Source organism: Hibiscus syriacus, unplaced genomic scaffold (assembly GCF_006381635.1).
Source record: "Hibiscus syriacus cultivar Baekdansim isolate YM2019G1 unplaced genomic scaffold, ASM638163v2 tig00017808_pilon, whole genome shotgun sequence".
NCBI classification, from domain to species: domain Eukaryota; kingdom Viridiplantae; phylum Streptophyta; class Magnoliopsida; order Malvales; family Malvaceae; genus Hibiscus; species Hibiscus syriacus.
In genome coordinates, this window is record NW_024062417.1 from 382,919 (window position 1) to 398,296 (window position 15,378).

The following is a 15,378-nucleotide window of genomic DNA, read 5'->3' on the forward strand; positions in this document are numbered from 1 at the left end:
GACGAATTCCGAGACAAAGCACACAAAGAAAATAAAAGAGAAGCCAAAGGCGAAAGTTCACTAAAGAGAGAGTGACCTTAAGGTTCGACACGAATATCACTAAAGAGACAAAGTGATAAGGTTTGACACGAATAAAAGTACCGAAACGCTTAGGTGACTTGGATCACTTTCCTTATAACCTTTGTCTAAGATGTGAACCAGAGTAGGTTTTTTTTACCTTGGGGAAACCGAAAGATTCTTTTGATTGTAATTAACATTAATTATGAATAGATAAAATTCCACCCTCCAAACACAATGTTATTATAGGGTGGACAGGTTGGAAAATGGAATATTCTACAGCAAAACGAATGAACACCCATGTGCTATGATGCAAAGTTAACACAACTATGAGCCTTTCATTCAATTTTTTTCCGGCAACATACAAAACTTATTGACTAAAATTACCATAATTACAGTCCCCAGACCTTACTGTTTTCCCCCTGATAGTTGTTGGTTGCGTTGTACCCATCACTGAAACTAGAAAAAAAATCCTTTATTATTGTTCAACCTAAACCCTAACCTAAAAAATCAACCTTTCATTTTCATATTCTTAATAAACCATCATTTTTCCTTCTTAAGGCCTATACACCATTATCGTAACCGTCTTTCAGGTGGGCCCAGAATTGGGCTTCGACTTGGATTAAATAAATTGGAGTCACCACTAACCACTTTAAAATGAATTTAGGTGGGTCAGACACCATCTTACATGATCTGCGTTCTTACCAGAAATGTGTCGGGTTCGAGAGTCGATTACGGTCAAGGAAGGATTAGCACCCTTGAACTGCCCTTTCGGTACCAATTAATTTGCCGGTTGTCTTAAATTAAGAAAATTGTAATTTACAATTAAAAGGTAAAAATACGATCACAATTACTTACCTTAGATAGTTTTAAAGGTACCTTAAGAAGGTCAAAAAACCATGTTAGATAAAAAGGTAAGAAATAAATAAATAAATTAAATTAAAATGAACAAAAAACAAATTAAATAAAAGATAAGATAAAGAAAGCAAAGATAAAATAGTAAGTAAAATAAATATAAAAAAAAGAAAAAAAACATATAAATAAAAAAGTAAAAAATAATATATATATATATATATATATAATAAATAAAATAAATAAAAAAATAAAAAAATAAAAAATAGTGAATATATATATATATAAATTAATAAAAATGATAATAAAAATAATAATAAAAATAATAATAAATATATATATAATCTAAAGAAATAAAAATATATACTAAAGTAAAAAAGAAAATGCATAAAATGTAAAAAAATATTACATGAAAAAAAAGAAAAAAAATAACAAAACAATTAAATAAAATGAGTAACAAGGGAAATGTGCGTATAAATAAAGTTAAATAAATAAAATAATAATAAGTAAAATGTAAATGTAAGAAACCGAATCAAAAGTAAAAAAGATGTTACCTTTTATTTCCTTTTCGAATCGTTTACAATAGCTTTGCCTTTTTATTTTCCGTGCTTTCCTCTGTATTTTGTATGTAAATCGTGTGTTACAAATGTGGATGATTACATTTATTTATAGTGAAAAAAACTAACTATTTTTAGAATCATATTAACAATAGAATCCTAATGCAACTAGACTCCTTGCTCGGTTGTTGCACGTTTGTTGGTGTGGCTGTTGCTTTAAAAGATATGGTGGTGGAAGAGTCCTCCTAGGAGAGAAACTCTTGCTAGTTCTATCTTTTAAGAAAATGGGTGTCTACAGCTACCCCTCTTTGTCCTTTTTCGTGGAACGAAAAATAGGACAAAGATAAAAAGACAAATTTTCGTTCAGTGGAGTTAAAGAATAACTCCTTGTCGAATTGAATTGCGAATGGCTCCTTCGTCGTGAAGTCGAGTCTATCTTGAAATGATTTGAATCAGAATGTGGCTTCTCGTTGTAGTCCACTTTGGTCTTCTTCTCGGTTTTAAGACCTTGGCTAAAAATTCGACTGGAAAGTAATCTCTTGACTCCACAATGTGGTTTATACGCCCTCGAGCTGAATTAAATCGAACTTGAAAAGTCTTTGCTGACAGATAGCTTTTCTCTACTTAAGCTATGCTGACAAAAAAAAGGCTTCTTGCTACTAAGGCACAGCTAACCCAGACCTTCTTCTCGGCTTGAAAAACCTCGATTGCAGCCAGAAAATAGTGTGATTGAGGTGTCATCGAGCTGAATGGAATCGAACTCGATAATTTTATTGAAAGATAGCCCTTCTTGTCTTGAGTTATGCTGTAAATGATGTGCCCTCGAAGCTGAGTGTAATCGAACTTGAGGGTTTGTTGTTTCAAGAGAAACATTTTCAAAGGTTTTGTGTGTGTGTGTTTCAAGAGAAACAATTTCGAGGGTTTTTTTTGTTTCAAGAGAAACTGTCTCAAGAGGGACAAAATTTGTTTTAAAAGAAACTGTCTCAAGAGAGACAAAACTTAGTTCTAAAAGAAACTGTCTCAAGGGAGATGAAATTTGTTTCAAGGAAAATATATTCAAAGATTTTGTTTCAAGGGAAACTGTCTCAAGAGAGACAAGATTTTGTTTCAAGGGAAACTGTCTCAAAACTCGTTTTAAGGGGAACTAATTTAAATATTTTGTGTTTCAAGGGAAACATTTTCAAGGTTTATGTTTCAAGAGAAACTATCTTAAGGGAGACAAAATTTTGTTTCAAGGGAAACTCTCTCAAGAGAGACAAAATTAATTTCAAAGGAATTGTTTTCAATGTTTATGTTTCAAGAGAAACTGTCTCATGGGAGAAAAAAATTTTTTTCAAGGGAAACTACCCAAGCGAGATAAAATTTATTTCAAGGAAATGTTTTCAATGTTTATGTTTCGAGGGAGACAAATTTTCGTTTCAATGGAAACTATCTCAATCGAGATAAAATTCATTTCAAGGGGAATGTTTTCAATGTTTATGTTTCAAGAGAAACTGTCTAAAGGGATACAAAATTTAGTTCCAAGAGAAAATGTCTCAAGGGAGACGAAATTAGTTTCAATGAAAACAGATTTAAATATTTTGTTTCAAGGGAAACTTGGAAACTGTCTCAGGAGAGACAATGGTGAGCACGATTCCCTTCGTCGTGAAATTGAAACCATGGATGACCCCTTCATTGTGAAGTTGAGCCTTGGAATTGGATATCCTTCGTCGTGAAGTTGAAATCCAAGTAAGTTGTATTGTTCTGAGTCTAATATCCTCCGCCGTGAAGTTAAAATTGGCTCTGGAGCTAAGAAATTGTTTGTTGACAGCCAACCGCCCCTTTGCTATGAAGTTGAGCTTGTGCTATCTTTAGTCCAATATCCTTTGTTGTGAAGTTGAAATTGGATCCGAAATTGGGAAATTGTTCGTTGACAACCAGCCGTCCCTTCGTTGTGAAGTTGAACTTGTGTTGTCTCGAGTCCAATATCCTTCGCTATGAAGTTGAAATCGACTCTGAAATTGGGAAATTGTTTGTTGACAATAAGCCATCCATTCGTTTTGGAGTTGAACTTGTGTTGTCTCGAGTGGCATGATATCCTCCGTCGTGGAGTTGAAATTGCAGGTGGCCCTTTCGTCGTGAAGTTGAGCCTTGACTTGGATATCCTTCGTTGTGAAGTTGAAATCCAAGTATTGTATGTTGCGGGTAGATACGATTCCCTTCGCTGTAAAGTCAAAACTGTGGATGACCCCTTTATTGTGATGTTTGGCTTCGAGTTAGATATCTTTCGTCGTGAAGTTGAAATCTACTCTCGAACGAATTATGTCGCTTTGAGTTCAATATCCTTCTCTATGAAGTTGAAATTAACTCTGACTGAAACTAGAAAATTGTTTTGTTGTCAGACAATCGCCCCTTCACTGTGAGGTAGAGCAACCACCATGTGCTTTTGAATCGAGCATCCTTCAACTTGAAGTTGAAACTTGACTCTAAAAGCAGCAAAATTTTATGTATACAAAAAATGATAAATGCGATGCTCTTAAGTATGCGTAAGATGCATGTAACATGAATTAGTTCTGTTTTATCCCCTGGATGGAGTCTCGTGCTTTGTGTGATTGTTCCTGCATATAGAGGAAATGCCTTCAAAAGGTCTGATAATTTGCATCAGGATGTTGAATTCCCAAAGATGCCTCAACATTCGATGTTGAATCTAAAAAAATGCCCCAATATTTGATGTTAAATCTAAAAAAATGCTCCAACATTTGATGTTGAATCTTCAAAGATGCCCTCATTGTTCCTGATTTCTTGATTCAGCATTGATTCTAAGTATGAGTTTTGTGCTTGAGAGCCACATGTCATTTACCAAGATCTACTATATAGAGATTGTCTTATTTTGAAAAAAATGTTTTTCTTTCTTTTTATTTTCAAAGTTATGAAAATATCAAAAAATAGTTTCGAAAAATGTTTAACCAAAAATTTTGAAAATATTGCCCCTTTCACGATTTTACAATTGAAGCAAATCATAAAACTAGAGTTCATTGGATATCAAAGAATTAATTACATTGTTAATCCTTCAATAAATTATAGCCGTTTGACACGTGCCAAGATCAAATATATTTTTGGGAAATGGTTAAGTAAGGAAAGGATAAAAATATCTAAGGTTATTGTGTTTGGTCAAAGGTTTGGCATTTTTGTTTATTTGATGCTCAAAGGTTTATGGGGTATCTTGCATGCTCCTCTATTGGAAGTGTTCTCCAATTCCCAGCTTTCATTGTCAAGCTCGGATTGTGCGATACCTTATCAAGGAATTCGTGCGATTGCCTCAGCTGCCCAATTTTTGTATTCGAGCCGCCTTTTCAGGTTTTCAACTCGAATCCTCCTTTGGTTTTAAGACGTCATTCGTAATTTATGTCTTGAACCCTTTTTTTATTTTTCTCTATCATGCATTAATTACACTATTTTTTGCAAATAAAGATTAATCCTGATGGGTGGGATGAAATCTGAAGATAGTCTCTTCTATTCAGAACTTCATGTATGATTAGAAGGGACTTTTAAGGCACGTAATGTAGGCCATGGTTCATGGTTATGAAAGAAAATGATAAATAGGCCCAAACAAGTGTTTCAGGGTATTGAACCAAGGATCAATTCATTCTGATGTCTTCAATCATATCTTGCTCAATTTGAATCTACTCGTATGTCTCTCTCTCTTGATGCTCTATGATCTTCGAGTGAAGTGATTCAGTGATTCGGAAATGATTGTGCTTGATCAAACTCATTTGATGCTCTATGATCTTCGAGTGAAGTGATTCAGTGATTCAAAAATGATTGTGCTTGATCAATCTCATAGTTAGAATCTCGATGCGTCGTTTGAATCGAGAGAATCTCTGCATATGCATCTTGTCTTATTTTTTCTTCAATTTTCCTTTGTTTTTTTCTCTTTTTGTTATGATTGAATCTTCGCACTTGGCATTTGGTTTACCTTTCGGTATCTCATCTGAATCAATGTCTTTACTCTTGCGAGCATATTTTCTCCACCTTGCCCCCTAGTGTGGAGGGTGATCCTTGGTTAGGGTTGAATCAGAAGAAAAAATACTATAGGCTCAAAAGGGGACACAAGGGTTATATATTTTTTCCTGTTGTAAAGGGATGAAAAAAGAAAGTCCTTCACCATTTCATACATAGAAGTCCTCACAGAAGAGGTATCCCCAGGGGGATAGATTTTCAGGATTATTTTTATTCACATGAAAATATTGTAATTAATACCTGGTAGAATTATTTCGAGTGAATTCTTCTTTCTGCTTCTTGCCCCCAATATGTCTCAATATTCAGGCCCTTACGAGATGGCCCAAGTTGTGTCTTTAGAAGAATGCTCATGTTCAAATGAACAACTCAATGCCTTGGGTTTTAATGGTATAAAATGTCAATTTTGAGTCTAAAAAGACAATGGTGTGACTTTATTTGACTCAAAGAAAGGTATGGGCGTATCAAAAGATAAAGACAATGTTCAAAAGTTTCAAAGGGAGGTAATGTCAAAATTTGGTCTTTTTGGTAATGACCATGAGTTATTTTGGGTAAAGAATCAAGGTATTTTATTTTGAGGTTTGAGACAGGATAAGAAAGGTCTAATCTTTCCATATGTAAAAAATCTATAATTCTTGAAGAATTAAAAGAATCCTTAATTCATTTAATATTCGAACCTTAGAAAGTAGCATAAATTCAATTGTTTAAAAGATTAAGAAAACATGAAAGATCAAAGACGTGTTCAAACAAAACAATCCTCTAAGTGCAAATGATATAGCAATGCCCCCTTCTTCGATTGTCCATGCCCCCTGAATCCGCCAGGTTTTGGATATTACGCTTCAGTGCCTTACGGTTCTCAGAGGAATGTTTGGAGCTTCCTATGTGGTAATTGAAAACAACTTCAACATAGCAGCCCTTAGGTTACAGGGACTCATTTCTCAGATCACCCTGGTAGGCTTAGTCCTATAATCAGCTGATCAAGCTCCCACTGTACTGATTTCAGTTTTAAAATCTTGCTTCCATGTGGTTAAGACCACTTCATCAAATCCTCTATGAAGAAATTTCATGTTTATGAAAATGCTTAAAAATGAAATGTAGATGGAAAAAATGCATGAAATGCTCGAGGCATTGATCCGAAAACATGTCTGTTATTATAAATAATCCTTATTGGGGACAAAAGTGTTTTATCTTTTAAGAGACAAAAATATCCTAACAGCTTCTGACATGTTGACTAGTCTTCTGCCTTCGTCTGTCACCGGTTGAATAACCCGTCCAACCGCTCCGGCTTCTCTGGATGAATCGTGCAAATGTTGAGCTACTTTTTGTACTGGCCCAAGAAGTCTCGAATGACAACATCTCTGACATTTATCTTTTGTTGAACATGTTCCCAACAAATACGTCGTTGGATCCCTCAATTGATAGGAACTATGTGAAATTCATTTGTATGTTTCTTGAATTCGTCACCAATGGTCTCCAATTTCAGCTATCGTTTATCCATTGTTTTATTTGAAGGGACTCCCAAGATCAGTAACCTTCATCTTGCCCCTGCAACCTCTGCCAGTTAGCCCTTCCAAGATAGACTTTCATTGTGCTTGATATTAACCCGATTCATTCTGAGTCCTTTATAGTACAACAGAGTAATATACTCTTCAATTGTGGGCACCACGTCTCTGGATTGAATATGACACATAGTCGCCTTGTAGATTGTCCTCTGCATTTTTATCTCTTGTATTACAACCCCTTTATCAATTAATGTAGATTATTCATGTTTAACAAACACATTTTTGGTGGATCAACACTTCTTTTGAATGATGCAAAAGATAAACACGAAAGTAAAATGTTAGTAAAATACGAGGGAAAAGGCAAACATCATGGTTAGAGTAAAAAATATCCTAGGTTTTGGAATGTGGTTTCGGGGTAGGCTCTATTTCTCCATAATCTCCCGGTTTAGGTTCTAGAAATGGTACCCGAGTTCTCCTTGCAGATGCCCCCTTGGGCTTACCAGACCCTTAGTCCTAAACCTATCACAGGCTTGTGTGGACTAAGTTAAACTCGAGAGGACACATTCCCTTATGCGCATACGGAGAATAAATTCACGCGAAGGCATAAGGTATATGAATCCCGAAGGTTACTTGCTAGGCCCATACGGTGAATAAATTCACACGAAGGCGTCACTTTTACCCCCACTTAAAACGGGTTCGGAGCTCGGGTTTAGAGCTTTAAGTGAAAAAAACTTTGAAGGCTGAAATCATTAGAAAACGATTAGTACAACCATTTACTCGAAAATATAATCAAAAGTAAGCAATAAGGATCGAACTCTTACCTTAAAATTTGAACTTACCCTTTTCGTTAAAAAAACAATTGGAAATTACATTAGCCTGACTCACTTACCTGTATCCCCAGCGGAGTCGCCAAGCTGTCGTAACCGTCTTTCGGGTGGGCCCGAAATTGGGCTTCGACTTGGATTAAATGAATTGGAGTCGCCACAGACCACTTTAAAACAAATTTAGGTGGGTCGGACACCATCTTACCCGATCTGCGTTTTTACCAGAAATGTGTCGGGTTCGAGAGTAGGTTACGATCAAGGAAGGATTAGCACCCTTGAACCGCCCTTTCGGTACCAATTAATTTGCCGGTTGTCTTAAATTAAGAAAATTGTAATTTAAAATTAAAAGATAAAAATACGATCACAATTACTTACCTTAGATAGTTTTAAAGGTGTGGCCTTAAGAAGGTCAAAAAACCATGTTAGATAAAAAGGTAAGAAATAAATAATTAAATTAAATTAAAATGAAGAAAAAACAAATTAAATAAAAGGTAAGATAAAGAAAAAAAGATAAAATAGTAAGTAAAATAAATATAAAAAAATAAAGAAATAAAGAAAAAGAGGAAAAAAATATAAATAAAACAAATAAATAAAATAATAATAATAAAGTAAAAATAATATATATATATATATATAATAAATAAAAAAATAAAAAATAGTATATATATGTATATAAATTAATAAAACTGATAATAAAAAAATAATATATATATATATAATCTATAAAAAATAAAAATATATACTAAAGTAAAAAAGAAAATGCATAAAATATAAAAAACATATTACATGAAAAAAAGAAAAGAAAAATAACAAAACAATTAAATAAAATGAGTAACAAGAAAAATGTGATTATAAATAAAGTTAAATAAATAAAATAATAATAATTAAAACGTAAATGTAAGAGGCCGAATCAAAAAGTAAAAAAGATGCTACCTTTTATTTCCTTTTCGAATCGTTTACAATAGCTTTGCCTTTGTATTTTCCGTGCTTTCCTCTGTATTTTGTATGTAAATCGTGTGTTACAAATGTGGAGGATTACATGTATTTATAGTAAAAAAAATTAACTATTTTTAGAATCCTATTAACAATAGAATCCTAATGCAACTAGACTCCTTGCTCGGTTGTTGCACGTTTGTTGGTGTGGTTGTTGCTTTAAAAGATATGGTGGTGGAAGAGTCCTCCTAGGAGAGAAACTCTTGCTAGATATATCTTTTAAAAATATAGGTGTCTACAACCACTATTCTACTATTCCCAATTAGCAAATTATCAAACTTTCTTCTCTTTTCTGACCTTCAAATTTCTACCTTTTAAAGAAAAACCAACAGATCAGTTAGTAAAACAACTTCATGACTGATATATTGCTGCTGCTTCTGATTTCCAACGAAATTCCAACCACTCCGAGGCCTCAATGCAGCAGCATCTACAAATTCATTTCAAAAGTTCAAAAAACCTTTTTTTTTTTAAATGAACAAGATTTAAGGGAGATAATAAGTACTACAACCAGAAGGGAAACTTGAGCTAAACAGAGGAGCTGGAACCAAAACAGTAGGACAAGCTGCCAACATAACAAAAAAAAAATCAATGAACATTCAAGAAATCAATACTTTATTAAAACTGTAAGTTCATGGTTATAAACCTGGCTTCTTGTAGGGTTCAGAATAGTTTCCAACACGCCGAGGAAGGAAAACACCAGTTCCAGCACATTCTCTTTTACCAATTGGACTGTCCAAGAAAACAGCACGCATGCCCGACCCGTTTGGTGGCTGGGGTTGCTGCAGTGGGGGCCATGCAGAAGGGCACAAACCCAATGTCATGTTACCATACCTTCCTCTGTTTTGGACTACTTGCTTCTACTGCTGCTTCAATCCTCCCCACACCCAACGAGTCTTGCTGTTTCATTAGCTGATCTTGTTTCAGTTGCTGAAACTGCAACCACAAAAATAAAATAAAAGAGAAATCAGTACATCATGCAGAGAATAAACAATCTGAATACTATGTTTTGCGGATCTTACACGAGTGGTACGCAGCTTATTATGATAAAGTGATTGTTGAGGGTAAAAGACAGAAGCATCGAGTTTCGTAGAAGGTTTTGGAGCTGGTGAACCCAAAATGCCTCTGTTGTTGAATTCTACACATGTTTCTTCTTTCATTCGTAATCTTTCTACTTCCACGGCCGCCGCATACAGGAGGTTCCATGTTGCCGGCGGTGATGAAACCCGAGATTGACAGCTTGGACTCCCACGGCTAGACCCTTACTTCCAACCACAAACGCCCGGTAACGAACATATGGTCGATTGCGGCGAACTGGACAAGAATCATCCCTAAAAATCAAAGAAAAAATTGAAATCAGAATAAGGAACACATAAACTCACTCAAAAGTGATTCATGTTCAGTAATTTAGCAGACTTTGCGATTTTCAGAGGCAAACGTGGGGTCTATTCGGAGGGAATCATCTATGACAGTGGAATGAGCCATTTGACGAGTTAACACAGCGAGGTAATCTTCCCCATCACTCTCTGTTTTGGTAGAGCCAAGAACGGACTCAACGGGAGAACTTAGATCCGAAGAAAACCCAAAAGAACCAAACCCGCCGATGAACTCGTAGGGGAACAAACCCTCACCGTCTTTAAGATTCTTGGTATTGGTCGTAGTCTTAACTTCGTCATCGGCGGTTAAAAATTGGGGCGGAAGCCAGAACTCTCCGTCGTCTAAAACGTCGGCCATAACAAAGAAAGATCAAAAGAAAAGGAGCAAATACAAAGTTCATAAGGAAAAGAGAAGAGAGGATGTGATGCTTGGTGGAGAAGAGATATTAATATAAGCAGTTGTTGGCAATGGGAAAAAACTAAAAGATGAAACCAAAACACTTAGTGATTGGTAAAGATAGTAGTAACTGTCAACAAACTAGAAGGAAATAAATGAAGAGGAATTGAGGGGAAGATATGGAACGGAGATATGTATTTGTAGGTTTAAAAAAAAAAAACAATAGGGTAAACTACACCGGTGGTCATTAATGTTTAACTTATTTTTTGTTTTTTCCATTAATATTTTTAAAGTTACAAATCAATCACTAATATTATCGATTATTTACAAATTTGTCAACTTATCACTCGACGTTAATAGCAGTTAATATCAATAACAAAAAGTTGAGCTATACAGTTAAACGCTTATTTGACCCGTTGACAGCTTACCTGACAGGTTGACCGGCCACTAAATAATGGAATCCTTTGACCTTTTATGAAAACTCTACCCCCTTCCTCTTCTTCCCAATATCCCGACTCAGTTTCAGTTCCAAACCAAACAACCTAGTTGCCTTAACCAAAATCCTCCACACACCAACCATATGGCTGGGTTTATTAGCCCTAAACTAATTTCGATGAAACAAATGGGTTCACCAACGAAACCAGCCAACTTTTACCGAGGTGTTTGGCAGCACCATTGAGGGAAATGGGTCGTCGAGATCCGGCTACCAAAGAACTTGACCTGTCTCTGGCTAGGCACTTCCGAACCGACTGAGGAGGAAGCCTTAGCTTACGGCAATGCGACCTATAAACTAAGAGGTGATTTGAAATTGTGAAGAGGATTCAAACTCTGGGATCCCATTGCCATCTCCATCTCATTGGAATACACCAGTGACGCTGCTGAAGTGGATAAAAAGTTGGAGTCACCCTCAGTAAGTTTTATGGTAGTGATACTAACATCTTTAGAAGCTGAATCGATAGAAAGACTGTCACAACATGTCCCTTTTCCTTTTCCAAACAAATTTGTCATTTTCACATTTTACATTAATCCGATCAATCTCCAGAATTGCATTTTGAGTGTGTGTTGTATGCTATCTTCTAAAGATAAGTTATAATTGCTTGAAATTCCATTCAGACTATAGTTATATATGGTCATTTTTGTTGTTAAATTGTCAAAAAAAAAGTAATATTGATTATTTGCTCATTTTCTCTATCAGCTTATGATGATGACTCTCATGTTCAAAGCAAGAAATGGAGAAAGTTCAAATTATTGAACCTACCATAAGGATGCGAAAGTCATCAATAAGTCATGTTTCAGTCAAATTATTGATTTCTAGTTTTGTTGTTTTCAAATTCTGTGGGGAGATGAATAGAAGAAGATATAATAACGGGAAATGATTTCAATTTCAAAATTGTTTTAGGCGGGATTTGTTTTATTGCAAGGTGTGGACCTAACTACCATCTCCAAGTGCTTAGCCATGGGCTTATACGGTTGATTTGGAACTGAAACTGTGTCGAAATATGGGGAAGAATAAAAGGAAGGGGGAAGGGAAGGGGAAGGGAAAGGAGCGGTTTTCATAAAAGGTCATCGAATTTCATTAATTAGTGACCGGCCAACCTGCCAGGTAAGTCGTTAATGGGTCAAATAAGTTTTTAATGGTAGAGGTCAACTTTTTGTTACAAGATTAACGACAATTAACCATTAGTGATCAATAATGTAGTTTACCCAAAAAATATGGAATGAAAAAAGTTGCGAGGTTTATCCCATACGCAAATATGGAAGGTGAGGGATACGCGCACAAGTATAGGGTCCATAGAAGAGTTACGGCCACGTACGGTGGGACTCATATGCAGCATGTGAGATGGCCGCGATTTTCTTTCCTAAGCCTCACATTTAAGCAATTTATGTATACAGAATATTAAATTAAAAGGAAAAAGTTTAGGGTAAAATACACAAATGGTTCCTCAATTATAAAGTATTCCTATTATTATTAAAAGTATAAAATGATATTTTGATTATAAGATGTTGCTTCATTAAGTCTTTTGACTATTTAAAGCTACAAAATGATCATTCAATTATTCATATTTTCAAAATTTATCTTTTTCTATTAAAAGTTTAACAATAATATGAGTTATATGTTAACTTACTGATTGTGATATGATAAAATATAATTTCAAATAACTATCACATCTCAATAAATATATTAACGTCTAACTCAGACTATCATCAAATTTTTAGCTAAAAAAATACCAGTTTAAAACATATGAATAGTCATGTGACTAGTTTATCACAAAAACATCTTTCCTTTTCATTATTTGAACCATTATGAACCATCACTTTAGTTATTTACCATCAACAATAAAAAGAATCAGTCATGTGTTGGGAATCACGGTCTTTCTTGCTTCGTGAAGTTAAGATAGACACTTAGAGATTAAGGATAGTAAAGAGAGCACAAGAGTATAATTCTCCAATTTGGAGATTATTCCACTATACAAAAGAATAGTAGGATTACAAGGATGTATTCACAAAATTTGACTCACACTCAGTGGCTCACTCAAACTTGAGGATAAAGGCTTCCCAAGCTCTCTCTTCTCTCTCAAAGAGGCTCTCTAACTCTCTAGTTTCTCAAGATTGAATTTCTTGGATTTTGGATGGTTAGGAATGAAGTCTCTCATCCCTATTTATACTACTTCACCTCCACAATGAATGGTGGAGATTACTTACATCCAAGGATGGAGATTAATTATCTAGAATACGCCACACACTCTAGGAAGTTCTACACTCTTTTACTTCCTTCCAAATTCCCATACTTTTCCATAAGGTTCCACACTCTTCCATAAGGTTCCACACATCTTCATATATCCAGAGGATCCACAATGAATGGTGGAGATTACTTACATCCAAGGATGGAGATTAATTATCTAGAATACGCCACACACTCTAGGAAGTTCTACACTCTTTTACTTCCTTCCAAATTCTTCCATACTTTTCCATAAGGTTCCACACTCTTCCATAAGGTTCCACACATCTTCATAATATTCCAGAGGATTCCACACATCTCCAGATTATTCCAGAAGATTCCACACTCTTCCACAAGCTTCTCGAGAGTTTTACACTTCTCTAGAGTTCTCCGGCATGTTATAGAAAATTCTATACTCCTCTATAAAGCTGTAGAATTTTATAGAACCTCTCCAATTAAGGAGAGATCCAACAAATCTCCCCTCTCGACTTAATTGGGAGGTAGTAGCAAGTCGACACCTTGACAACAATCTTCAAACTTCTTTGTCGATATTAGCTTGGTCATAATGTATGACATGTTCTCATCTGTGTGGACCTTGCCAAGATGTATTTTATTTTCTTCGAGAACTTCTTGGATCTAATGATATTTAGTGTCTATATGCTTTGTGCGGGAATGAAATGTTGAATTCTTTGCCAGATAAATTGCACTTTGTGTAACATCCTCTATACCGGGTCAGTGATTAAATTGTGAAATTTTAAAAGTTATTGATCAAAGTAGATAAATTGAAAGTTGAAGGAATTGATTGAAATATTTGGGGTAGGATCAATTAGCAAAGCATGGGGAACTAAAGGGGCAAATGGGTCTTTTGGTAAGGAAATAAATTAAATGTTTTTTAAGGATATTTAAATCCACGTAGTAGGCTTATGAGAAAAACAAGGTTCTGGATATTTCTTTTTTCTTCATTCTCATTCTCTGCCGTGAAGCCAAGCTAAAGGTGAGTTTTCTTGTGATCAAATTCTTGATGAATTTAAGGTTTCTTATTGATCCTTAGTTGATAACTAAGCTTAAGGAAAGCTTAGATTATCTTAAAACCATAAGATGATGAGTGTATGAAGAATTAAAGAAAGGAAGTTGAAAAGTGAAATTTTAGAATAGAGTTCTTAATAAGAATTAGAAGTGAAATTTGACTTGTCATTAAGCTAACTAAGAGATAACGAGCCTAAACGAGTTCTGGAACCATCGAAAAGTAGGATCAATCGAGGGAAAAACAAAGAAATCTAGGATCCGATAAAGTAGACGATCGAGGTTAAGCAGCTGGACAACATTACTCCTGCAACTATCAGATCAGAAGCAACTTAATCAGTAGGTCATTTTGTTATGAAAATGGATGTTGGCATGTAATTAAAGAGTTAAGTTGTGTATGATCTGAATATTTTGGTAAACTTATATTACCATATGTATAGTATTGTATTTTTCGTAATATAAGTTCAAGTATTTTACTATTATTTGTAATGAGTTATGTTTTAAAAGTCAATGTAATATCTCTGACTCGTATCCGGGTTGGAGGTGTTACATTTAATGGTATCAGAGCTATGGTTTAGCCGATTCTAGGCATAAACCAGAGTCTATAGAGTCTTTAAAGGAAATACATGTCAACAAATAGTGAGAACTTCTGATATGGTATAGTATGAGTATGTTGTTTTGCTAATAGAACAATGTGTTTATTCTTATTAGATGTCCGAACATAATAGCTCCCGATGTGAAGCGGGAGAAGATAGGCCTGCTGAAAGCAGTAATTCACCTGCCCTGGCCAGGCAAGGTGAAGAACAAGCATCTCAAGGAGTGCCTGTACAAGATCAAGATATGTTCTTCAGAACGTTAGACGCTATTCTAACGCGTCTTCAACCTCCTGCTCCACCAACTCAAATGATGAATGTAGCAAAAGAGTTGAGAGGTTTAGGAGCTCCCGAATTTAAGGGAGAAACCGAAGAAGGTTCGGTTGCGAAAGATCTTTGGTTGAATGATTTGAAAATCAAGCTAGATGGTCTCCACTGTTATGAAGTGGAGAAGTTAGATGGAATTGTATCTTTATTGAGGGGTCAGGCGAG

General features: G+C 35.1%; 1 protein-coding gene across 1 annotated transcript; it reads right to left on the minus strand.

Annotated features, from left to right (window-relative positions):
* Positions 1–9,603: 9,603 nt before the first annotated feature.
* LOC120208912 lies at positions 9,604–10,512 on the minus strand. The gene is made up of 4 exons (XM_039208034.1): positions 10,217–10,512; positions 9,973–10,109; positions 9,801–9,883; positions 9,604–9,714 (listed from the first exon to the last, which is right to left on the minus strand). The coding sequence occupies exons 1-4, from the start codon at positions 10,510–10,512 to the stop codon at positions 9,604–9,606; spliced, it is 627 nt and encodes a 208-aa protein (XP_039063965.1).
* Positions 10,513–15,378: the final 4,866 nt, after the last annotated feature.